The 27054-nt window shown below is 48.6% G+C and overlaps 1 protein-coding gene across 1 annotated transcript in view; it reads right to left on the reverse strand.

The window, feature by feature from the left end:
- Positions 1 to 11751: 11751 nt before the first annotated feature.
- Positions 11752 to 27054, reverse strand: part of CLSTN2 (calsyntenin 2) — a 655487-nt gene continuing 640184 nt past the window's right edge. Inside the window, exons 14-17 of the mRNA XM_004278975.3 lie at positions 26472 to 26617; positions 26218 to 26341; positions 25255 to 25439; positions 11752 to 23339 (exon numbers count right to left, since the gene is read on the reverse strand). Coding sequence (XP_004279023.1) covers positions 23157 to 23339; positions 25255 to 25439; positions 26218 to 26341; positions 26472 to 26617 — 638 coding nt within the window. The 3' untranslated portion in view covers positions 11752 to 23156. The remainder of the gene's footprint in view (positions 23340 to 25254; positions 25440 to 26217; positions 26342 to 26471; positions 26618 to 27054) is intronic.

A 27054-nucleotide genomic window follows, 5' to 3' on the forward strand; every position in this document is an offset into this window, starting at 1 on the left:
TTTTTACTGTTGCTGCTTTTATTTGAAAAGCAGTATAGGAAATTCAGAAAGTTACAATCATAAAAATCATAGCTATTTTGCCCTTGATATAAAACCCAATCTCTGCATAATTTAAGCATATCATGATATGTTTCTATCTTTGCTTCCTGTAGTAAGTGCTCAAATACTACAGAGATAAAACACACAACCACGAAGAACTGAGCTTCGGGCTTCCCTGGTGGCGCAGTGGTTGAGGGTCCGCCTGCCGGTGCAGGGCACACGGGTTCGTGCCCCGGTCTGGGAAGATCCCACATGCCGCGGAGCGGCTGGGCCCGTGAGCCATGGACGCTGAGCCTCCGCATCTGGAGCCTCTGCTCCGCAACGGGAGAGGCCACAACAGTGAGAGGCCCGCGTACCGCAAAAAAAAAAAAAACAAAAAAAAAACCCCAAAAAATCCACAAAGAATTGAGTTTCAACAGAAACTTAATTCACCAATAGAATTTTCTTCTCATTCCAATTTATAGGGAAATCACTAGACTACAAAATGTTAAATTTCCCGGTTTTATTATCCAATACTATTTTTTATTCGGAACTAAAAGCATTCAATACAAAGTTTTCAAGTTTGGGATTCCCAGTTATTTGGAGAAAATAAAGCTCATACACAAGATTTTTTTTTTTGAAGGAAAGTCAGGGGATAGTTTCATTTCCTTTTCTTGACTCAGAAGCTACCATTTCATAGGCCAAGATAGAAAGTAATGCTTTTTCTTCATTTTTTAGAAAAGACTTTTTAGTTTTGTGTAAAGAAAAGTACTCTTCCTCTGTTTCTCCTTTGCTCAAACACTCACCATACCTCTGACCCCAGATGTGTGGGTTTTCCACACACCAAGCAACAGTCTGTGACACCAGATGGGTGTCTTGTACTTTACTTCAGTTCTGACACAATCTATCTGGAGTCAGCACCAGATCCCAGAAATTAAGGGTTCAGTCCCATGAGGCTATCCCACTTCAGACACCAATCACAAAGTCCCAGGTTGTCGCCTGTAGTTCTGACTCATCAGTTATAACCTGGGGTTCCCAGAACCCCCTCCTGGGGCTCCATAATTTGCTGGAATGGCTCACAGAACCCAGGGAAACACTGATGTTTACCAGTTTATTTTAAAGAATATAATAAAGGATATAAATGAACAGCCAGGTGGAGAGATACAAGGTCTGGAATGGTCCTGAGCACAGGCGCTCCTACCCCCATGGGGTTGCGGTGCTCCAGCCTCCTGGCATGTAGATGTGTTCACCAACCCAGAAGCTCTCTGAACTCCATACTACTGGGATTTTTTATGAAGGCTCCATCACGTAGGCATGATCAATCATTGACTATCTCCAGCCCCTGTCCGCTTCCCAGAGGATGGGAATGGGGTGGGGTTGAAAGTTCCAAGCTTCTAATCACAGATTGGCTTTTCTGGTGACTGGCCCTCATCCAGGAGCCCACCAAGAGTCACCTCATTAGAACAAATGACACTCCTATCACCGAGGAAATACTAAGGGTTTTAGGACCCCTGTGTCAGCAACCAGGGGCAGAGACCAATATATATTTTTTCTATTATTTCACACCTTGAAGAAATTTTCATGTTATTTTATGTTTATCTTAAGCTCATATTTATAACACAGAATAATTTTAGAATGTTACCAGTTTCCACAGCATGTAAGTTACTTTCTTATTGAAAGGTTATACTTAAAAGTAAAATTAGTAATTAAAATGAGTTTAATTATAATAGCATCTAATTTTTTGATTTTTAATTCAGCTTGAAATTTATAAAAGTTATAACTTGCAGCTCTTTACAGACACTTGCATACAGGTCATTTTTTTCCTGGTCAAAACATATTTATTTCTCAAGAAAACTTTTTAAAACAAGTTTTTAAAAAACAATTTTACAAATGGGGTTTTAGACTTTCAATTTACTTTTTTATATTGGACATTTAGGAGACACCCTTACTTATCAGACAATCTCTCTCTCTTTCTCTTTGAGACTTCCAGTCTCTGAATATCATTTTAAAGCTCTAAGTTACAGCACATTTGTATAAATTTGTAGAACACTAAGTTCACAGCTTTTCTTTTTAAAGAGCAAACTCTGTATTTGAAAATGAGAAGAAAGATTAATATATGGTATCAGGAATCCATTTGTTTGCAAATAACAGAAACTCAACCAACATTGGTTTAATTGGGGTGGGGAGGGGAGGTGGGGAGGGGAGGTGGGGAGGGGAGGTGGGGAGGGGAGGTGGGGAGGGGAGGTGGGGAGGGGAGGTGGGGAGGGGAGGTGGGGAGGGGAGGTGGGGAGGGGAGGAGAGGTGGGGAGGGAGGTGGGGAGGGGAGGTGGGGAGGGGAGGTGGGCGGGGTCCAGGCTGTTACTCTGGCTTAGCAAGGCCACCAGGACCCCAAGCTTCTTTACATCTCCTTGTTCGGTCCCCCTCAGCATGCGCACCTTCCGCCTTGTGTTTGGGTCACATGGTTACAAGGCGGCTGCTGCACCTTCCAGTCCTCTCATCCGTGTTCCAGGCAGGAAGAAGGAAGAAGGGGGAGGGCGAAGGCTGACTAAGCCTTGCCTTTTAATTCAGGCAAGAACATCTTCCTCAGGGTCTTTCTACGTCTTATTGGCCAGAACTGAGTGATGCGGCCATGCTTAGCTGCACGGGCACAGGGAGGCTGTATAATTTTAACTGTTCCGTTCATTAGCAGGGAAGTGGGAATGGATACCGAATTGGCAATTAGTAACGTTTGCTGAACTTACCTAAGTTAAAATAAGGGTACTTATGTAATTAAAAGCTTAACATGTACATATTTATTTAACCAGTGCATGAGTAACATTCAATGTTATCATCCCTTTAAGAGTTCCTTCTTATAAAGAGAGCCATTTAAAAATATTTCTCAGATCCATTCTTATAACCTTCTATATCTGACACCTGGGTATTTATCCCTTTTTTTCTTTTTAGATAAAAGGCTATTTTTAAAATAAAATCTGAGGAGGACTCTTTCGGTTAATCGGTGAGATAACCAGGCAGCTGTAAACAGACCTAATTAAGGAAATGCTAGAAGGCTTAACACACAAACCCAAGTGTATCGAATGATTACCAGACTACAAAATGTTACATTTCCCAGCTTTGCTCTATAACGTGTTTTAATTCATTTTGAACTTGCTCATAAAGTCCAAAGCAAGTGTTCCTGCTCAGCGGGAAGCTCTGCTTCAAGCGATCCGTCTTCTGCTTCTGCCATCGTCAACGTTGCTTCCAAGGATGCATGTTGCTCCGGATCCAGTGGCAGAAGGGAAAGAGCCGGCAGGACTGACTGTTCCCAGCAAGTTTCTAAGGGACAGGCTCGGAGTGGCTGGCATCACTTCCATACGCATGCCATTGGCTAGAACTTTATCTCAGGACCACGCTGACTGGAGCCCCGTAACAAGGAGAGGGCGCTGTGATCTTGCCTGGGAGAAGAGCAAAGGGGTTTGGGAAAGAGAGAGCTGGGTTCTGCCCCACAGCTGATTCGGCTGGTCAACAATTACCTTCTGGCAAACACTGGTTGCGTCTGGCAATTCGAGGTTGGTGGGGCTATATTTCTCTCCTCCACAATTTTGCTGCAGAAGAACAGCAGAAACACATTCCAAACTCAATTCTGATCAATGTACAAGAAGTCACCAAACAGTCACGTGAGCTCCGTTTGTAAACAGGTGAGTCCTCACTCTCTATCCTTCCTGACTGCTATGAGTACATTGAATGAAAGGTTTACTCCAGGGCCAAAGATATTTAAGACATTCCGATGGCAGAAGCAGCCAGCCATAAAGCTGGGGGGCTGGTTGGAGTGCTCTGTAAATTGGGGGCTCCCAGGGCCAGTGAGCTCTAGACGTCAGTGCTGGTGTGAGGAAGCTGCTGCTCCTTTTGTTTTTTTTCTTTTTCTTTTTTTTTTTTTTTGCGGTACGCGGGCCTCTCACTGTTTTGGCCTCTCCCGTTGCGGAGCACAGGCTCCGGACGCGCAGGCTCAGCGGCCATGGCTCACGGGCCCAGCCGCTCCGCGGCACGTGGGATCTTCCCAGACCGCGACACGAACCTGCGTCCCCTGCATCGGCAGGCGGACTCCCAACCACTGCGCCACCAGGGAAGCCCTGCTTTTGTTTTCTTACCTGTTCTTAATACAAGGACCACAAAGACCCAAGCCGTCTCTGTAGGCAACCACATATCCTGACCCACCCCACAATTTCATCAATTCAAATTATTTTGCTGTTATTATTATTTTTAGTAGTAGTACTAATTTGGACCTCAGGTGCAAAAGGGCTGACTCAGTGCACCCTTCAGCTCATGTCATGCTGTCATCATTGGTCTCTGTCCAAGGCCCTATCGCATGGGTAATCCATGTAACGTGTCAATGTATGTTCTTTTATCTGTATGTGATTTTGAAAACATGTATGGTTTGTGTGCATTTTTTTGTTAACTTATATTGATTCTGTTGAGTTAGAGATCTCATTCTGTTACTTATTTTTTTTCTTCCCTTATCACTGTTCTTACATGATGTAGCTATGTTGCTATGCGTGTTACGTTTCCCAGGAAACAGACTCTTAGATAGAGATTCGCGTGAAGGAAGTTTACTGGGAATGTTCTGTGCTTCAGGATCAACCCCTGGGAGACGGGGAGGGGAGGAGGGAGAGAAGCAGGACTGGACAGTGGGAAGAACTGACCTGTGATGCAGATGATGGGGACCTTGTGCAGAGCTCTAGAGCTGGAACTCAGGCAGAGTTGCCCTAACTTAAGGCAACGGGCCCAGTCTCAAGGCATCAACCAGTTATCGGACATGGGTGGGTAAGGCGCTTGCTCTGGTTGAGAGCAATTGTCAGATAGGGATGTGGCTAAGAGCATCCGTGGCCAGAAGCTCCAGGGGCTGGAGGAATAAAGGTTCTGTTCTGACAGAGGCCGGGGAGCACACTCTACTATCTGCTACTCCACACGTTACGTCCAGTCTGTTATTTCTGAGCCCTGCTTCACATCCCATCACGTTTACTTACATGTCTTCAGATGGCCTCAACTTCCTGGTACGGCAAATGATGTTGCAACAAACATCCCCATTTACCAGGTGGATCCGAGACAGCTTCTCTGGGGATTGTCAGGCTGGAGTCCTGGGTCCTGGGTCCTGGTGCTGGTTGCCTGTGTTCTCACCAGCGGGGCACAAGGGTGTTTGGGCTCCATCAACTTTTGACGCTACCCAGCTCTCTAATTTTTGCCAATTGGATGGGTCTGTGATGTCTGAATTTGGTTTAAATTTGCATTTCTATCATTGCTAATGAGTCTGAGAATTTCTTTATCTGCCTTTTAGCCCCTTGAGTTTCCTCTTCTTGAAATGTCTGTTCATATTCTTTGTTTATTTTCCTCTTGGGTTCTGAGAAATATTTCTGATCTCTCTTTAGCTGGTAAAAAAAACCCTCCTGTATAGATTTTAATAATGATATCCAAAGAATTTAAGCAACCCTCTCTGGAGTGTGGATTCCTGTTTAGAATATTTCAATGTTAACTAACCATTCTCTCTCTCTCTTTCTCTGCCTCACATACAATGCTGTTTATTATGAAGTATCTTTGAAGAAATTATCACTTTGATTATACAACAATTATCTAGTTAATTTTAACTGAGGATTTCTTTGGAGTGGCTGTTAGTGTGTGTGTGTGCGTGTTTGTGTGTTTAACCCTCACTGCTTTCTTTGTGCCTACTATTAATCTTTTTATATGTAAATCTACAAAAACTTACAATATTTTCTAACATTTTAGGGTTAGAACTTCCATCTTATAGTTGACTGAATCTATAAAGGAGCTGAACGAGGGTAGAAAGGCTGGTTTTCTTACTTCTCCTTCCCTCCCACCCTCTCCCCCTCTCCTCTCTCTTCTCTCTCTGGTATATTGGTCAAAATAAGAGTCTTGGGATCCCTGAGTTCTCTCATTTTGGGGATGTCTTTAAGGTGCATGGTTTTTCTCTAAAACAATATCCCGTTTGAGGGAAATATTTTTATCCCAGAAAATGTAAAGCCTTTCTAGCCCCATGATGCGCACACCCGCCAGGCCACCGTCCTGGGTGGGCACATCCTTGGACTCTTTTCATAGCTCACCTCCCACGCCGGGGAGAAACACCCTCAAGCTGGTCCACTTCAGCTTTCCTCAGGGGACGTTTATGTCGGGAGAAGAATCCATTCACACCCATCTGTCTTGGGTTGAGATTTTCATTGTGTACAGACCAAATCCTCCCAGGGTTCTTCCTGCAGAAGCCCAGGTTGCCTTCAAGATGGGCTGACAGTGCAGGCTGAGTGTCTCCCCACCCCCAGGAAAATTCAGTTTCCACTCCAGCTAGTGCACAGTTCTGAAACTGGTGCCTTAAATTAATTTTCTCAGCTAGGAGTGGCTATTCTTCAATGCACCTCTTTGATGCCACCTTTATCCTTGCGTCTGGTTGCCATGTTTCCCCTTGTATGGACAGGTTGAGGAAATCTGGCAGCACAGCTGTTGCAGGTATGTTGGACATGCACCCAGGTTGCTCATCTCTGAAAGCCTTCGCCAGAGTTTCCTGGTAGCGAGCAGTCTGTCCCACTGCCCCTCTGTCAAACCCAGTCCCAGCCGGAGGTACCTTCTAGTGAAAGAAGCATGCTTCCACTTGTGTTTGGGTCAAAAATCTGCTAGCACCAGGCTTTTGTGCTATCCTTCCGGCTGCTGTTGAGAGAGAGAGAGAGTGTGTATGTGCAGCAGAGGGTCTTTTAAATCAAAGTGATCTCCTGCCAAGTGACAGAGTTGACATATTTTTGTCAGGCAAAAAGTTAGTTTATTATTTATTAACAGAAGGAAAATACACAATGTAGTTTTCAATTTTTCAAACATGTTATGTCTGAAAAGGCTCGTGGCTGCCTATCACCGGCATTGCAGATAAATGGCTACATTTTCCAGAAAGCATCCTGCTCTTTGAGATCAATTCAGGCTCCCCAACCGCCTTACCTCATGCTTAGTTAAGTCTGATGGGCACACGGACGAGCTCTGGACTGCAGGATTCCACACGGGAAGGAGTGGCGGATGTATGTCTGTTACATGTAGGTGGTGGCCAGCTTATTAACTGTATCATCAGCCGTGCAGTGGGTTTCCCTTTATCTTGATGTTACGGAGGTCTCTTGGTAGATTTGGAGCGGGCAAGTAGCATAATCTTAATCGACAAAACCTGAGTCCATTTGGATTGGAGTAGTCCCACGCCTATTCTACACATTCACAGTCTCTCCATCAGGTGGCTCATCCTGGCTGAGGCATGGCGTTTCAGGAGATGGAATCCCAGGGAGTTTTGGAGTAAAAGTCTTAGGGGAGGAGATGGAGAGAGGAAAGCAAGATGGAAATTCTACCAGATCTGCAGCCCATATCTGAACTCAGGTCTCAGTTCATTTACGCTGGAGAAGGCACTGCTGGGAGGTGTTCCTGGAAGCTCAGATTCTCTCGTCTTCCCAATGATTCTGTTCATAAATATCTGTTGCCTTCAACTAGCTAAAGGCGACTTTCTCGTTTGCAGCTAGGAACCTTGACCGGTACGCTTCCCTTTTCTCCCTCTTCTCTCAACTTAATCACTTCCTAAGGGAATTTTAGCTTTCTGATGATGGCAATCCACCCTAGTATAGATGCCCGTAGCTCCAGAGGTGCCTCCTTTGCAGAGTTCATAAGTGCAATTATACCCTTACTTATGGGTTATTTAATAATCATTTTGTTCTCCACTCGACTGGTCATCCAGTGAATGAGGAGAGCTGGTACTCCTGGTATCCTGGTACCTGGCTCACAGGAGACACTGAGTAATGACTGTGGAACATCTTTGGGCAACAAACAGACGAATGAATGAAGACTCCCAATTGCTCTCAGGATTGTCATAGAGTCCAGGACGCAGAGGTCAACAGAGACCTCGGGGATGGCTCGCTGGCGTTACTGCTCTGGGAGAGGAGACCCATTTGTCCTTGTTTCTAAGTGTGTATTTCCACATAGTTTGCTCTCCTGTTGGCTTTTAGACTCTCTCTGGTTTACAGACTTTTTAGCACTCGCTTTATTTTTGGAACTATAGCTGTCTAACGGGGACTTCTCAGTTCTTATCTGCTGTGTGCTTGGGGACTAGTGGTAGCCCAAGGTGCTAAAAAGGAAAAGAGCATTTGTTACTGGGCTCCAGCACCTGCACACTTTGCTTTCTCAAAGGCAACATTTCACTCTTCAAGGCTGGTTATTTCTTAGCCACGTGGTCAGACGCTTGGTTCCATAGCCCAAGCACAGTGTTTAGAAAACCACATCTGTGTGGGAATCTGGGCTCTGCCACTCACCAGCTGTGTGACCTTGACAGGAGACCTAATCTCTCTGGAACCCAGTTCCTTTATATAAAATGAAAATGAAGATGATTTCCACATGGGGCCGCTGGAAGGGTTACGTTAGAAAATACCAATGGGATGTTGGTCCAAAGCAAAATACAGTGAAGTGTCTTTCCTCTTCCCCCCTTTCTGAAAACATCTATATTGAGGAGATAAGGTGGCGGCCACCCATGGAGACCCCAGAACCACTGAATGAATGAATGAGTAAAAGAATGAATGAATGAGTGAGTAGATGAAGGAAGGACTGAATGAATGAGGGTGTGGCCCACAATATCTCTGCCTAGGGGAGATCGGAGATCATAACTGTGGTGTAATTTATTGACTGAATGCCTAAAGGGTTGGACATTGTGGCAGACTCTTAATGGGAATTATCTCATTTAATTATCATGAGTCCTTTAAGAAAGGTACCATTATCACCATTTTATAAATGAGGAAATGAAAGCTCAGGGAGATTGTCACATAACAGTGGTGCCGCGACTAGTAAGTGGTTTTACTAAGGTATGAAAATGGAAGGCCCTAGATACGTACGGGTGTGCATAGGTGTATTTGCAGACATATGTACGTGCGTGTGGTGTTTAACTTCATCCCAAGAAAATGGTAGGCCCTTATGACATGACTGTGCAATTGTTGGGTGACTGTAAATGTCGGTGGTAATTAGAAGGGTAAGGGCAGATAAAGTGAAGGGTAGAACAGGAATAATGGTTTGACAATGTGGCCTTGAGGAAGGGAACTCAAGGTCAACTCACAGAGGGCTTCTGGGGCTGCGTTCCTATCTTTTAGGGAAGAGACAACTGGGCTGAAGGCCCTGAGTGAGGTCAGAGGGTGGTGCTTGTAGATCCTGGGACCCAAGGCTGGGGGCCTGTGTCCAGCTAGGGTCCTGGTGAAGTTCATAGGTACACATGGAAGTCTCTGCAATGTGATCGATGTATGTGATCTTGTCCTCCTAAAGGTTTCCAAGTAGCTTTATGAATATAGAGCTCACAGAATATAGGCACCCACTCTTGGACTGATCTATGGGTTAAAAGCACCAGTTGGAGCCTGGGTGACCCTGAACTGTAGCATCCTGGCACCTCGGCTTATGCACTTGGCTTCTCTGCGCTTTGTAAATGGAGATATAAATCTAATAAAGTTTTGTGAGGTTAGAATAAAATAAGGCATATAAAGCACAGCATAGGTCCAGGCACTTAGTTCGAGCTTAATACAATTCCTATATTAATAATGATTCCCATGACAAAATGTGTTGGAATGGGAAATATTTCTAAGCCATTGTCCATTCAGCTTTATTTTAAGATTATTACAAAGGCCTGGAGAGGCTCTTTGGACGGTTTCTCCCTTGGTTTACTTTGCTAACATGTTCTGGTCCCAGTTGGGTGGGACTGATGCAGAGTGAGTTTCAGGGCAGGCTGTTAACACGGTGAACAACCAGTGGAGAGGAAGAGATTTCCCAGGGATGTCGTGTGTCGCCCATGGCACCTGGCCTTGGAAGACAACATTGGGCCCTTTACCATTTCCATTTCCCTTTGGCAGCCCAGCATCTCAGCGTGCATGACACCAGCCAGCTCCAGCCTGTAGGTTTCACCCCTCTGCTGGCCAGCACATCACTGCCGACATCACACCCCCGGTCTGGCACCCTCTATCAGCAGCAGTTTCTACCTGCTTGAGCTCCACAACTTTGCGTAGCCTTGGAAGTGCACTGATGGAACCTGAGGTCTTGCCTTCGTGAACACAATCAAGAGGATACAAACTGGAAATTTAAGGCGTGATACTAAGTGGGCTGTCAGAGCAGATAGGGCTTGAGGCAAATGGAGCAGGGTCTCAGAGGCATCGTGCCTATATATATGTATATATATAAAAGAATCTAGCTTGTTTGTCCTGAGGAACGGGGGGAACCCCTGGAGCTCCAGGGGCCTTGTATATGACGGGCGAGTTCCTGTAGCCTGTCAGCTGGGGAGGGCACCTCCCGGCAGAGCTTTGGTCTCATGCAGGCACAGAGTCAGAGAGGGAGGCCGGGAGCAGGCTGCTGTGGAGGCCGAGGGATGAGGGGATGCTTTTGAAAGAGACGGGAGGGAATAGGCACAGAGAGAGAATGAAGAGTCTATTTATCAGACAGCAAGAACATGGGTCCCATTGTTTTGGGAATAAGGGAATGGTGAGAACTGTCAGGGACCCTGTACGCTGGGCTCCAGAGAAGCCCAAGGATAGGGGTGTGTGTGTGTGTGTGTGTGTGTGTGTGTGTGTGTGTGTGTGTGTGTGTGTGTTTTGCAGGTGAAGATAGAAGGATTCCCAAACAGACAAAGTCTTCTCAGTCTTCTTGCTGCCTCTCTGAGACGTAGTTGGAAAAATATAGTTCGATGTGATAAACATGCTGTCTTAACATCAGGCAGAAGAGCTCCTCTTAGGGTGGGCACAATCTGTATTTGGGAGAAGGTCATGATGAACTTCTTGGGATAGAAAGATGGGCATGGATTTTGGCTGGAGACCAGGGTATGAACAAAAGATGATGAAGCTGCTCATCAAAGAGAAAAAGAAGGGAATTTTTTTTTTTTTTTTTACTGCAGAGAAGGATGGGGGAGATGTGAACAGGGGTAGGAAAGGAAAGGGTGGAGAGGGCAGGCAGATGGTACATGGCTGGACGAGGGTAACCAGAGGAGTTAAAAAAATGACAGCGCCTATAGGTGGTGTTTGCTGTGTCATGTGCAATGCGGATGCCTTCCACGACGCCAACACCTCCAAGAAAACTTTGTTTGAATTTTCCCTCCTTCTCTCTGGAAGCAAAAGGTAACACTTAACCCCTGGGCGGGCCCAATATGAATCAGGAGGGAGAGGCAGCTGTACCTGCGACTCCCATAAACCTAGGGAAGTGCTGTGGTTCCCCACCAGCTTTGGAGGGGGAGGCAGCGCATCTTCAGTGGGCTTCAGGGGCTAGATGGCCCTGCACGGCACCTGGGTGTAAGGGAAGGTCAGCAGGAATGGAGAGGCAGGAAGGAACAGGCTAAGAGAGAGAGAGAGAGAGCTGTGCTCAGCCCCACCTGACCTCTGCAATGCCCCCAGCTCCTCTGGGTCTCATCTTCTTCATCTTAATTAAGATTATACACATTGAGCTCCAGCGCTTTGTAGGTGCTCAGTAAACACCTTAGCTTTGGCTTTGTTTTGGTCTCCAGTAACAGTGCTGCTGAGTTCAGCTCTGAGGATAACAGGGTGCCCTGATGGAGCCCGGATAGTGGCCAATTTGCCATGTCACCACCCCTCACATCCCACGCCCCTCTCTTCCCCATGCATGGATTTAGGACAGAGCCCCGGAGAACAGTGACCCAGCTAAAGCTGTTTTTGCCGTCTTACTTCATCAAATAGTCTGAAAAATAAAAACTCTCCGACGTCATCCTTACTGTGAAATTCGAAAATCATATTTATTCACCAATTCACAGAAAGTGTCGTAATGACCACCAACATGAATCAGTTTGTAGACGTTTACAAGCCAAGGTTGAAAATAAATATCTGTCTATGTGTTAAATAGGCATTTAACAAATTACTTGGAAATGGCAAGAATCTGAATTGTTAGAAATTTAAAGTTTGTAATTCAAACATGGGTAAGATCACAGTCATGGGAAGAAGCCCAGCAGATTCCTGTGGTGGTACTTATTTCTTCCTATATCTTTATATACATACCGATTCTCAGTGCCCCTCACTCTGTGTCAGCCTGGAGTGGATCGGACAGCTCAATTAGGCAGGGAAGGGGTGCTGAGAGAGGGTAGGGGTGTGAAAGGGCATTTTCTCGTTCATTGAGCAAGTTGATAGTGTGCTCTCCTGAAATTAGATTCAAGATGCTGTAAACACACAACATCCTTCTAACGAGATAGTCCAGAGTTTGCCTTGTATGACACTCATACACACACAATAGTATATTTAGCAAATAAACACATTTTTTAAATTGAAAGAATTCACTCTGAGGCAGCTGGAAGATCTCAGAAGTCTGACACGTGTCAGGTACACACTGGCCCAGCCACGGAGATGCAGACGGCCACAGCAAGAGGCATTCTGGCCACACTGGCAGGAACTGCCCAGACTGTAACAGTGATCTAAGGTGATTCTATAAAATGATGCTACTGGTCTTTCCTCTGTCTGTAGTGTCGACACCACAGAGGTTCCAAGAAGAGAAAGCTCACTGGACCTTTTCCCCACACACTGTGGTTGGGCAGCTGGGAAGAAACAGCCATCCAAGGCATCTAAATGGTGGTGACATCTCCAGATGAGGGAGAAGGGAAGGGCAGAGAGAAGGAATTTCTAGACCTTTCAGACTGGCTGAGCCCAGAACCTTTACATTTAGTTCCAGAACTGAAGTTGGCAAAATTCAACGGAATATCATTGAGTATTTAGGAAATGGCAGAGGCTATAAGAGGGGCGCCCCCAGCCCTGTTCCCTGTAGAAACAGCTTGCTGGAAGTTATGCAGATTTGGTTTAAGTGGGATCAGCTCACTTAATGTAACATCCCATCGCTGATCACTACCAGAGAGCCAGACCCAAGACCTGCAGCTGGCGGAACGCGGCACCGAATCTGGGAATCCACAAAGGCTTCTCCGCAGCCAGTTGTGATGATCTACGAGGAGGATGTCGCCGACCCGCTTCTCTGCAGCTCATTTAACTTGGGGTATAGGGACACTACTGAGTGTCTACTGAGTGGTGACAAGCCGGACCATCAATTTCTAAATGCTTAGCAAACTCCTACTAGGTGCCAGGCGCTGTTCCAGCGCTTTGAGAGCTAGAAGTAAACAGCAATGAGAACAAGTCTAACATCCAAACCAGGGCTTCTAAGGAACTTAAAGTGTGAACCATCGACATCTTCAGTCTATATTTCCCTTATGTCTGCACTCTAGATATGCATATGACACACATATTTAGCGGTCCTTAGCTACTTGTCTCTGAGAATTTATATTTAATATATTAATTTTCCAAATGAATGTCCCACAAAAATCATTCTGACTCTTACCTTACTGACATCATGTCCATGCCAATAACATAGCAGACCCACTCTAATCCCTACAGATTTCTTTGAAAACAATTGATTTCTACATGCAATTTCTTTTCTAAACTCACCAACTGGTTTTCTTCAATCTCATTCCGAGCCTGTCCAGCTCAGTCCACCAACAACCGGTTCCGGAAGCACTGAGGTCAGGCTGGAAGCAATCAGGTGGATTGATCCATCATGACTAGTTCAACGAAGAACTGAAATCACCTTCAAACAGCTCTGACTTTGGAAGCAATGGATTTGCTGCCTCTGTGGTCATATGGCCAGACTCACCCCTACTTGACTGAAATCTGGATATGGCTTTCGATCCAGAGCAATCCTCTGGCTTCCCTGGTGAGGGGTGTCCCTGTTGCTGTCACGCCTGCACAGCCTCGCCTGTTCCCTCTCCAACTCTGAGTCACCTTTCCCCTCCATCTCTTCTCTTGCTTTTTTGGGTGATCAGCCCTGGCTACTGGTCTAGCTTACCGACCTCCAAAATGCTTCTGCTTTATTTCCACCCCTTGAAACTGACTAGTAAAGATGGGCATGACCTCTCCAGAATCCCATCTGCCAGAGGCTCCCCTGCAGCTGTGTAAGGGAGCTGGGGGGCTGGGGTGGGGGCTCCAGATCCCTGCATTCCATATGCACCAGGACGGATGTACTTTTGTCTCCAGGGGTGGACGTGCACATGATGGTCACACCTGTGACCCCCAGGCACAGGTGGAGGCCCCCAGCACAGTGCTGTTAACGGACCTTCCCAAGGGCTGATGCCTCCTCACGCTTTTCACTCCCTTTTCTACATGGGGGCTGGAGCCTGTAGCTGAGACTTGCGGTCGATTTTCTGCTTCTGCAAATAGACACAACCTGTGGGCTCATTTCTCTGATAGCTCTTTCCGCTGGGGAAAAGAACCCTCCAATTTTGTTTGTGTGTGCGTATGTGTGTGTATGTGTGTGCGTCCCATTTCTGTACTGAAATGCTCAGGAAAAAGGGTCTTGGCAGCAGAGATGCATTTTCATTTCAAGATAAAAGCAAACAGACATTAGAGGCGACGTGTTTCTCTTGCCTGTGATTAACACACACCGTCTGCATTTCGGCCCTTCTCATGTCTGTTGCCCTCTTTTCATTAGTCTGTTGGGGATTGAGCTTCATCTTGATGAATCTCCTCTGCAGTGAATCTGATAAAAGGGCCTGGAGAGCAGCACAGGGCTGGGGGCATTAACACAGTACGGCTTTCTCTCCTCGGATGCTGCCCCTGACTTTGGGGAGAAGTAAGTGGTCTCGTGGAGGCCCACCTACCCCTGCTCCGTGCCTAAGGGCTCCTGTTACAGGTTATAGCTGGGAGGGGGTCCCTCTTCAAACAACCCCACTCTCTTCTCTTTCCACTGTTGCCCTTCAGATGCAGGAGGATGCACTTCCATCCTCCACCACCTGCATTTATAAAGGACCTGAACTTGCACATGAAAAGAAGAGATGGCGGAGCCTTCCTCCACTGGAGCATCTTCATTTTTCAAACCCCATGCGCTCATGGAAGCTAAGTGATCTCTGCTCTGCCATTTACTTCAGCATGTATGGAGCACACGCGGTGGGCCAGCTGCCCTGCTAGCCACCCAGGGTGTTGCGATAGACAAGACCCTCTTCTTGCTTTGAGGAGGGGGCCTGTGACGGCAGAGGGGGCAAGAGTTGGGGAGCCATACCAGCCTCACACAACCATGTTTTCCAGTGCCCTGGTCAGGCACCCCATTAGGCATCTGGGAAATGAGGCCTGTGGTCCCTTTTCACTCAACTGAACGTTCTCATGGAGTGGGACCCTGCCTCTGGAGACATGTTAGTTCAGGGGTCCAGAGGTACCAGCTCTTCCCTGCGCCTGAGAATGGCAGGAACCAGCTGGTATTGGGACATGGTTCTCTCTAGTGTTTCTGGCAAATGTAAATGGCTGGTATGTCTTACCCAGTGGCACACCGCGTGCGTCTCACCCGTATCCAGGCTTCCCAATGAACACTCCCCCTTATTCACTCACTCTACGCGGTGTCCTGGCTGGATATGAGCCTCTCACCCTCAGTCCACAAGGTGTCCCTGGCCTGCCTGCCAACGAGAACAAAACCCACCCTGTTTCCCGAACTACCGAAGGCCTCTGTGTCCACATTCTGCCATCCCACTCTGCATCCTTTTGTCCCATAGGAGCCTTTGTGATAAGTGACTAACCTCAGGGAAACACATAACACGGCCTTAAGGTCTTGGGCCAGAAATGTTTCATGAGAAAATTCACAAAAAGAGGCCAGGCTGTCAGTGAAAACTCTTCTGCATCTCAGCGACATGAAGAAACACTATATCTTCCCCTCCTGGGTCCGGCTAGCTCTCCCCACACTCTCTCCCCAGCACACAACTGGACAGCCCTATTTGTTCTTGTTAGTACGTTCTAATTGTTAGAGATGAGTTATTCCCCATATGATCTCTGTGGTCTCAGGAGATTGAGCATTTAACCAGAAGACCTTTTCCAAGATGGGCTGGAGAAATGGAAGTGTCCTATGGGGCATTTGGGAGGACTCAGCAAGGAGACGGCTGAGAGGACCAGGGATGGGTCTTATCAGGAGGGGATTAGGGTTCACAGGAACTAAACAGCAGATGCTGGATCTCCCAGGCCATGTATCTGGGCTGTTTCCCAGCCCATTTCTCTTCTATGCCTCCACCCCAAGGCCCAGCACCCCAGCGCTGTGACTCCCAGAAATCCTTACACGAAGACAGATTCTGTCACCCACAGCTAGGTGTAAGTGACTACTAGGGCACTAACTAGTTACTTCCGAAGGTTTGTGGACCTTCACAGAGTTTCAGCCATAAATCAGAAAGTCAAATCAATAATCGGTGGACCTTAGGGATCTGGTTGATTGGGAAAAAGGGCATTGGTGGAACCTGGCACCTTTGCCAGGTCGTGGAAATTCAAGGGCCAAGACGTCTGTAGGGAAGGCTGCAGGTTCGATTTTGGGTTTTGTTTTCTAATTTCAGTAACATCCAGAGTGAGTTACTGCCCTTCCAAGAAAAGCCATTCATTCCCCATCCAATTTGGTGCCTGCATGGTGACGCTGCATGCGTCAGTCTCATTACAAACAGAGTGATGCTGCAGTCACCTGGCAGTGTCCTTAACTGACCCTGCTCCAGTCCTGCCAGGCCCTGGGCGGTTCCACCAGCATAGAGGCTGTGTGGAGACCAGTTCTCCTGGTGATGCAGGGTCATTGCTGCAGTGTGATTGTTTCCCCTTAAAATACAGCCTTGGAGGAGGTATCTCAGCTTATAGGAAGCTGGAAGGTGGCCTCTCTAGGGCTGGGTGACCTCACTACAGCTTCTCCTGGGCTGCGTCTTTCTCCAGGACGAATGGGGCCAGACCAGCAGGAAGTGGCTCATGCCCCAGGGAGGAGTGGAATTGGGACTAGACCAGGATTCTCTGAAACCACTGCTTCAGGGAGCGTGGTTTAGATCCTAGAGGGCCCGGGATGGGGGTGGGGCAGTCTGTCTGGCCCCCTCTCATCACTACACAATTCTTTTTTTATCTTGCTAACAGTCGTCTGCTCCCAATGCCAGCTTAAATCCTTCTTCTCATCCTCTACCTCCGTGGTTTTCAAACCTTAGTTCGCTTCAGAATCGGAGAGCTCTTTGAGACACAGATGCTGGACCCCACCCCCAGTTTCCGGTTCAGCGGGTCTTGGGTGGGGCCCGAGAATTTGTATTTCTCATTTGTTCCCAGGTGATGCCGCTGCTCTGGCCCAAGGATACCTTGGGAACCTGGGTTCCACAGGGTGGGGTGTGAACATGCAGCGGGTCCTCCGGAGTCAGCCCTGCTTCCCTCTCCAGCTCTGACCTGGGGCGTCCGAGGTGCTCGCTCACTCAGGCTGTCCCGTGGCTGTGGGCTTTCATGCTGGTCCCTGGATCTGGGTCACCCTTCCTAACTTCCGACGTCTGGCTGCCTGCTCTTGGTATGTAAGAACATCCTTTGAAATGTACGTCTCAGAAATAACTACATTTCCTTGTCGATTGCATTATTATGAACTTTCATCAAATCTTTAACCGTGGTCATTTTTAAGTCTTTTGTCATTTACAGACAGTTCTGGGTGTACTCTGATGCTTTTGCAAAAATGTTCCTATTAAAGGGTTTCATCTTCAAGGAATTCATGGAAAAGACTCTGACAAGTACAGGTTTCGGGTAACTGACTGTACTGCTGAACTGAATGAATAAGCATTTTCAGAACTCTAATGGAAAACTGATGAATTCATAAAAGTGCTAACAAAAGATCAAGATGAAAAAAAATTAATTACATGGGACTGAGTGAACTGATGAGGATGATTATAATTTTTGTGACTTTCTGTTCGAATATAAAAAAAAAAATCCCCCCCCCCCCAAAAAAAACAGCTTCCTTTGGTTGCTTTCACTGAATCCTAGCCCTCGGCCATGTTATTTCTGCCCCGTAGGCGGGGTGACTGGCTTCCCTCAGCAGGTGAACTGAGTCAGCCTGGGGTGGAATTAAGAAACGCATAAGGAAGCACTGCCTGCTTCCCTAGAAAGTTCTCCACTTGGCCTCAGCAACGTGTGGCAGGGCTCCCAGAATCACACCTACCACCTGACTTAGGGTGGAGAACTGGCAGAGCAAGTTATCCCCCCTCTCCCAACCCCAAACTTCTGTCCCCCCAGTCCTGACGGCTCATAGACAGCCTCCAGTTCAGCAGAGGGAACATCCCAGCAGCTTCCAAGACCAGGAGATCCTCACGGGCAGGGCCACGACTCATCCATCCTCCCTTCCCCATTCCTGGCACCGGGGGTGGCACGCCACGGGCGCTGAGCAAGGGTTTGCTGAATTACATTGAACATAGCTGCAAACACGGAATCCCATCTGTTCACTGATGGCATACAGGGGGTGTCTGATTGCTTTCTGGGGTGCCGGTGGAGGTGACATCTTCTGTCTCTTTTCGCCTCCCTGGGATAGTCAAGTTTGGCTTCTAACCCACTTCTTACCAAGTCAACTAACTCTTCTTTCTGGTTGCTGCCCAAAGGAAAACTAGGGCAAGGTCTATAAAGCAGGTACAGAATAAATGTATAAAGTAAAGCAAATAAAGGCAGGGAGATGAAGGTGCCGGAGTAGCCTTCAAAACTTGCATTACTCATTTCCTTTGCCTACAGCTGGACAACGGAAAGTGGTTCCATGAAAATTCAATTGTGCCCAGGGCTTTGGCTTGACAGCCTCGATAAATGTCTGATGCAGCTAGAGAATGGTGTAGCACCCGTAGCCTGTCAGAGTACATGGCAGGAGGCTTTGGGGACCCCCCAGAGGCCTCAGAATGATCTTCCCTGAAAAACATCTACTTTGCACTGGTAAATTTTTTCAGAGGATTAGACCAGCTCTCTCACTTTTTTGTAAAACTGATTTGGTTAATTTAAATGAGAGGACGGTTAAGGAAAAGTCCTCCTTTGGCTAAAATTGAATCATACAGCCAAGAAGAATGCTAATTTTGAAGTGTGCCGGGGCAGGCAGCCTTTCTACTGATTATGCTGTATTGATTCAAACGGTCACAAGAGTTTTAGATCATTTTTAGAGTGATGGCATGAGCAGGGCTGAATGGAAATCAGTCTGAAATAATGAACATTCCTGCTTAGAAATCATTATGGGCTGAGCCATTGGGGGAAGGCCCTGGGCCTGGGAGTTAGCCCTTAGCTCAATGGGGTTTGTACTCCGCGGTCAGCAGGTTCCTGGACCCAAGCCTTTCAGTTCTTGAGGAATGCTTGCCTGCGTTTGAGGCAACTCAACGAGCAATAAGTATTTTTTGGTTTTGGGTTTGGTTTTCCCCCGGAACATGGATTTTAAAAACAGCTTAATTAAGGACTGTGGTGTTATTTGCTGTTTATTTTGCAGGCAACGACCACTGGGTAGCTGCTGGGAGGGCGTAAGATAGGAACCTGCTTTCCCTTGGAAGCCGGAAGGCTGCTTTCCCCACACACATGGTTGAGGTGTGCAAACCACGGCCCCTGGGCAAAATCTGGCCGGCTGCTAGGTTTTGAAAGGCCAGTGGCCTCAGAAGGGTTTCTCCATTTTTAAATGCTTGAAAATAAAAATCAAAAGAGTCATAAAATTTTGTGACATGTGATGACAATATGAATTCAAATTGCCTGCTCCTTCTTAGTGTTCATAAATAAAGTTTTTTGGGAAATAGAGCCATATCCATTCATTTAAGCATATGCTACCGTAGCAGGGTCAAATACCTGCAGCAGAGACCACACGGCCTGCAAAGCCCGAAACACTTACTAACTGGATCTTTACAGGTGAAGTTTGCCAGTCCCTGTTGTATAGGAACAGAGGACATTGCTTCCCCTTCAGGAGCCCAACTCCCTGCAGGGTCCGGGTCCGCCAGGCACAGCCCTTGCTACAAGCAGAGGTGGGTGGGCTAAGCCCTGCTTGATAGCATGGCTGTGTACGTTCAAGAAAGAGGTGGTGAAAGCAGAACGCACGTTTTTGGTAGCTAGATTTGATTAAACCTACTAGAATGTACCTTTCTCGTTCTTTAAGACTGATGACCAACTAGCTGATTGCTTTACTCCACTAGGGCAACTCATTCTGTACTGGCTTCTTCACCTCAACCTCTTCTTTCACTTCCTCCCTGTCACCCGAGTCGTGTGAGAGGTTTCCGCCTATGTATTTGCAACCTCCAGAGAGCACGATCTGGTCATCCACTTGGCAAGACAAGCACTGGTCTGGCCTGTGGCCAAACTGGTCAGCTGTTCCCCCCCGGTACGAGTGTACATGTACTGCCGCTGCTGTCTGGGTGAGAAGCCACAGGGGATCTGGCCATCTGGGAGTTTTGGTTCCCAGATGCCAGCAGATGGAGCCTGGACAACGCTGGCCTTATGAATGGCATTTTCCACCCGCGGTTAGAATCCCTGCGAGAGGGCAGATCACATTACTCACCACTCACCTGGATACTCCCCAAAGCTTCTGCTACTTTTATATAGTCTCCCCTTCTTATTCTCACCAATGGCGCTGAGCAGGGTGCTGGGAACACGATAAATGCCCACTGACCCAGCAGCATCACTTCAAGGGCCTTGTCCTTGGGGCTGGCACGCAGGGTGACCTTCCACGGCAGGAGCTGATGGAAAGGGCTCAGTGGGAAACAAGGGGACTTGACCCCATTGTTTCTCTACATATGACAAGCTCCACTTTCACCTGTTCCCTCCCCGCCCCCAGCCCTGAAAAACCCACGAAATGGTTTCACATGCCCCAAGCAGCTCACCGAGCCGTGAATAAGTGATGTAGTCATAGAAGGCAGTTGGAGGGCACCAGACCACCTTCCCCACCACAGCCAAAACAAAAGCCCTAGCAGGAGAAAGCACTCTCATGAACACCGGACTTAAATGTTTTAAATCAAAATCCAATTCAAAAAGAATTGGCTTTAAACCTATAAATACAGTACTCATTTTACTGCCTTAATTTTGGAAGAATTCTGTTAGCTCCTAAATGCCTGGCTAAAAAGTCTCTTTTTATTTAACTAAGGGGTCTGTGAGGACTAAAAATCCAAGATTTTCTCCTTCTACATGTGCAGACCCTGCCTGATAGAAAAGGGCTATTTGACTGGGAAAATTCACAGAGGTGTCTATTTCCATTCAATGAATATAAAACCCCAAACTTCTGCCAGCGTCTTTTCTAAGGAGGGGAAAATCAGAGCCTGTGACTTCTCCTCTCCCTCCCTCTGCATTTGTCTCTTGTATGATTTCTATGCCTGCCTGTTTCTCCTCTGCAACTATCAAGTCCTCTGAGGGAGGAACTTCTTCCACTTTCTCCCTTTCCCACAGCTGCTGGTAGAGCGCTTGGCACGTAGTAGGTCCTCAGCAATGCCTGTTAGCTGCATGAATACAAATAGGTAGAATCAGGGTGGTAGGCACTGGGCCAAGAGTGGGGAGTCCCATCTTGTCTATGCCTCAGAATGACTCTAAGCAAGATGCTGAATCTCCGAACCTCAGTTTACTCATCATGAAAATGGGTCTAACAACAGGCGTTCCCCACTCCTTCATGGGATTATTGTGAGGCTCAAGGGAGGAAACAGATGCAAAAAACACTTTAGGCGAAGGAAAAGGCTGCCTAAGGTGGTTTCTTCAAATCAGAAGGTTGCAAAGACCTGTCACAGATCCTCACTGGGTGGAGGTCAGACTAAAAGACATTGATGGTGGTCCCCCTTCATAAGCTCTCTCTGAGTAGGAGAGTAGCTGTGTCTCTCTGACACAGGGAGTAGGATGAACAGATTCCGACCTTTCTTTTGAACCTGAATACCCTGTGCCCAGGGGCCAGCTCTGTGCCCGTGCCAGTACGGGATGGGCTGGGAATTGGGGTGGGGGAGAGAGGGGACAGATCATACATACTGAGGACAAAAAAAGCCCAAGACATTTGAAACAAAGACGTTCTTAGAGCCTCATGGAAGTCCTCTAACAGCCCTAGCTCTTGCCAGCTATACTCTCCACCAGAAAAGATCACAGACCAGTTACTATAGCAACAGTTCTCCTCCAAAAGTGTCCATGTTAAGATGGAGATGGAAAAGGTTTCCTTATTAAAACAAAGAAGAAGGAAAGAAGGAAATGGTTTTTGGATATATTTGCCCTCCACCCAAAGCATTGCTCCTTTTCTGAGAAGAAAGAAGCTGTTATTATGGCAAAGATGCTTCTAATTTCTAGCAGTTAAATCTCCAAACTCTTATTTTAGACTCGGCGCAGTTCATGCTTGTTCCAAAACATCCAGGAGGAGTGTTTCTTCTCAAGAGGCAAAACTGTGAACTAGGGGATGAGGGACCCTAAGACTGGACAGTGAGAGCCTTGTCAACCTTGGGGTCGCCCTCTGGCCCAGGAGAGCCCAGCCACCCCTGTCACCCAGCTCTGCGTCCACCGTGAAGCCCTTCCTTCTGATCCCTGGCTGTGGGCTTGTCACAGCTGTCACCCAGGGCAGTGGCTACGTGTCATGCTTCCTGGCCCTCATGGTGTCGTGTGGTGGGATCCCCCAGCAGGGCAGCACCGCGGGTCTCAGCAGCTACCAGGAAGGCAGGTTCTCAGAGAACTTTGGCTGGAACCAGGCCCTGCTGTGGCCAAGGGCCTGCTCTTGGCTTCGGACTTTTCCTATGAGCTTCTGTGGCCTCAAAAAGGACAAAGGGAAAGGCTCTCCAAAAGGGAAGAGCACGTGTGTGTGGCGGGGCGAGGGGAGCAGTGGGGACAGCCTAGGCAAACCCTTCCCTGCAAACTTAATTTGGTACGGACGTTCCTTTGAAGTGCTGAGGACTTAGACCTCGAGTGTGTGGAGTCTGACCATCCTGCTTGTAGGAAGCAGCCTGGAAAGTCAGGTGCGAAGAACCTGCTGGTTGGTGTGGAGACACCACGGAGTCAGTGCCCGCACGGGGGGTTGGAACCTCAGGGCCCTGTGAACGTGGAGCCCAGGTAGGGGAGCGACATGAAGGCTGACCTTTTCCCCTGCAGGGAAGAGCAAACACGGTACCCACGGATCCAGGCTGCTGGGTGAGCCCAGTGCAAGAGAAGTGGGGGCCACAGGACAAAGTCCCCCCTGAAGTCCCCAGTGAGGATGACGCTGGGCTTCTGGGAACCACCCCAGGGCTGGGACGCGGGGAGTACCCAAGGCATAAAGGGTGGGCTCCAGGATGCTGGGGAAGGCCTGCCGGGACCTGTCATAGAAGTCAGAGGCGACGTGATAGGCTGGGGCGTACATCGGGGTGGGGCTTCCAAAAGGGACACGTGGGCGGGTGCAGAAGGCGGGCACTAGTAGGGGAGGGTGGAGTCATCCCACTCCAGCTGCGCTTGCGCGGCTCCGCCCTGCCCGTGTCCGCCCCTGCCCACCCCATACTCCTCGTCACTGCCCTCGGAGTCGCTGCTGCTCGAGCTTAGGTCTTCCTCTTCCTCTTCCTCGGTCTCATCTTCCCCACGCCCTGGGGCTCCGTGTTTCTGGATGGCAGGGAGAGAAGGGAAACGCTCATCAGGGATCAACCAGGAGCCACGCTGTAATTTAAGTTTCTCCCTCCATTAAGGAGACGTTTAGGGCCCCTTGCAACTCCTTCCCTTGATGCTAAACCCTTGGGCTGGGAGATGGGCTTCCTGGAAGGGAAGTCCTTTGGTGAAAGACAATCGGAGGGCAGAGGACAAAGACAAGAAATGGCAAATTCCAGGACCCAAACTCAAGGTAAATCGTTGCGTTTTAAACATTGGACATTGAGGCCGATCCCATCCATCATTCAGGGAGGCTTTCGGGCCAAAGTGTCTTTTCTGGCATTTCTGAAACCTATCTACATAGGTGTCCAAGTCTTTAATGACTTGCTTCTCAATGCGAGGATAGCATTTAAACTTGTACGCCTCTTCCAGGTGGGAAAATAATGTCTCTGGGAGCAGAAGGTCTTCTACGCCGAGACTCGGCTGTGCCGCCCCTCAAAAATACTCCTTTCAGAAGGACAAAGTTCACGGTCCTCATTTTCCACGCCTGTCCCTCACCCGCGGGGTTTGTGTCCTCAAACTCTACCCCACGCTTTTCCAGTGCCCTCCCCCTCCTCCCAGCTTTTTGGCAATTCCAGTCAAATCTTATTTCTGGATTTATGTTTTGAGTTCATAAACCAGCCATAAGAGATGTGAGCCCATGCTTGGCTACATCCCATCTCTGGAGTGTTTTCTCTTCTACCTTTGCCTCCCCCAGATCCTACTCGTTCTTCAAGGCCTGGCTGAGGCTCCAAGAAGTCTTCCCTGGACAGCCCCAAAGGCTCTCCCTGCTCATGCTTCCCTGATTGCAGGCATCACCGGGTTAGCCCTTGGTGAGCACGCTCTGGCCGGGTACTCAGAGAGCTCCAGGCATAATGACCTTGCCTCCTAGGCCCAAGGCTCAGCTCTCTGAAGGTGGAAATGCTGGGGTCCCCAGAGTGGTGCGCTCAGCCCCATACCTACAGCACACGCTGGGAGCTGACTGGCATTGGCACGCTGGCTCTGAAGTTGGAGCAGGAGGCCAGGTGAGGCGGGGAAACTGGGGACCGGCTGGGATACTTTTCATTCCTCAGTGGCTCCTCCTCATGGCCACTGACTCCCTCGCTTTCTTACTCCTGCCTTTCCCCCCACCCAGCAGCCATGGGCAGACCAAAGGGCCCGACGGAAGCGGCTTTTCTTGAGTGTCCTATGTCCAGATCAGGGACATTTGGACACTCATGGGTGGATTCTGGGGGCTGATGGCCAACTGGAGAGAGAACTTTAGAATCAGACAGGCGTGAGTTTGAATACTGGTGGTGCCGTTACCAGCTCTGGGAGTTTGAGTACATTACTTTCCCTCTCTGAGTTGGTCCTACCTTGGTAAATGAGGGTGACTCCCACTTCACAGGTTGCTGGGAAGATTAAATGAGGTGGTGCGTGTTGAGGACCCCGTGCAGTGCTGGCGTGACGGGGGCTCAATAAATGGCAGGTATTACCATTGGGTTTTTGTATTAACGTATTCTGAGACTTTAAGTGAGCTCTGCAGGCAGATGGAGCAAAGCCATCTAATTTATACTGGTAGCTAATCAAAAATTCAATACCGAGTCCCTGAGAGTGAGTCAGCTCTGAGCTAAATACTACAGGGGTGGCCAGGGACAGACACTACGTGGCTGCTTGCCTTAAGAAATGTCTGCTTTTGTTTGTTGGGTGAGAGCAATTCACACGTTTTTAAGCAGTGAATGCATTTGGTGGGTAAGTGTGGCTCACGCAGGTTGAGAGGCTGGAGGAGCCCAGAGAAGGGAAGGGCCAGTGGGGCTGGGCTAGCTGGGCAGGGCTTCCGGCACAGGAAGGATGGAGCTGGGTGGAGGAGAGGCATCCCGCTCTGAACTCCCAGCCCCCGCGTGACGATTGTTACCTCCATGGGGTTGACCGTGATAGTAAGTGCCGAGTCGTCCCAATCCATCTCGGCTTCCTTGGCAGCCTCAGACTCCTGGGTGAAGTGCTGGTGGGCGATCCGGACCCGGTACATGCCCATGGCCACGACAAACACTAGCATGCACACGGATATGATGATGACCACCGTGGCGATGCTCGGGACCACTGGAAGGAGGAAGGAATTCGCAGGACGTGGTGAGCGAGGGACTAGCTCACCCTGGGGATGGAACACGATTGAAACATCCACGTGTAGGTTAAAGTCTGCCCTACGCTGCCCAGTTGGAGAGCTCTGCGTCAGAACCTTACTCTGTCTGGGCTTCACTTTTTTCATCTATATAGTAGACGTCATCATTCCTATCCCAGGGGTAGTTGTGAGGAGCACATGAAATCATCTATGTGAATTTCCACAGAGGCACATAGTAGGTGCTCAATAAGTGCACATTCTCTTTGATCTCTTGCTTTTTCCATCAAAGCATAGGGCAGCCCCCTTCCCCTCCCCCTGAGAGCTAGAAACTGTGGAGTTCAGTCGGGACAGACAGAAGTGCCTGCCAGATAGGAAGACAATATGGAAGGCACTGGAACAGAAGTAAGGGTGGGAGACTTTGCAATGTGGTGCTTACGTGTGTGTGAGCATGTGTGAGGGGCTCAGGGGAGGCTACATACAGCATGTAGCTTTGAGTTGGGTCTACAAGGACTTGCAAAATTTTACCCCAGCCCTTTGTAACGTCTGCTATTACACATTTCTTATAACTTCTTGTGTATGTGACCTGCGCCCTCCTGAGGCCGTGAGTGCCTCAGAGCCAGGCACATAGCTTCTCCACAGCCAGGCACCTCCTTCAGTTCTGGGCGCCTCTGGCGCTGCTGCACCCTAACTGTTGCGTGGACGGTCTTGAGTCACCATCAGCACCTGGTGTCCTGAGGTCCCTCCTCCCATGTGACCTACCTGAACTGCGCTGGATGCCAGTCTGGGATTCCGGGTGGTGGACAGACTGGAGGAAGGGCGGCTGCACGATGAGGTGGTTGACGTGCTCCTTGTCTGAGACCCTGACCTCATGGAGGACGCTGACCTGAGAAGAGCAGGGAGGGGTGCAGTGGGCCGGGAGTGGCAGGTGGACCAGTGGCCGCAGTTCTCCCGAATAAGCGAAATGAATGACTGGGCGGTCCGGGGCGTCCCTCACAACTGCGGGACTCACTCACCTCCAAGTTGAACTCATTGCTGGTGTAGCGCCCATTGAGTTCCGAGCACTTGAGCCTGAACCGCCGGGCCTCCAGGGCAGCTGGACGCCAGTTGCGGTAGCGGATGTGACGTAGCACCTGCTCATAGCGGCTCATGGAGCCCACACCTGTGTCAAGAGACCACACCTGTCATAAGAAGGCAGAAGAGGGGCTGGGGAGACAGGCTGCAGCTGCTGGCGGTGTGGGTCTCCTGAAGTCGGTGAGGGTAAGAGCTCAGGGTGTTTAGGGGCAGACAGTGTGCCAGTGCAGACACTCTAAGGAGCCAATTAAACCGAAGCACAGAATTTCCACATAGATTGGGCTCTGACCAGAATGTTTGGCCTCAATCTGCCAAATGTTGCTGTAATACTTGCTGAGATCAAACATGATAAGAGCAGGCACCCGCCTAGTTTCTACAGATTTCCCCAGGAGTGGAATGGGAGCCAATTCCCCCAGATACTGGAATAGCTCACCAAATGAGGGGCTAGAAGTCCACGCTCTGAGGTCAAGGGTTCCCTCCTGACCCACCTCCACAGGAGATGGAGCTGCCATCCCACTCATGACT

The sequence above is a fragment of the Orcinus orca genome, chromosome 5 (genome assembly GCF_937001465.1).
Source record: "Orcinus orca chromosome 5, mOrcOrc1.1, whole genome shotgun sequence".
Taxonomy (NCBI): domain Eukaryota; kingdom Metazoa; phylum Chordata; class Mammalia; order Artiodactyla; family Delphinidae; genus Orcinus; species Orcinus orca.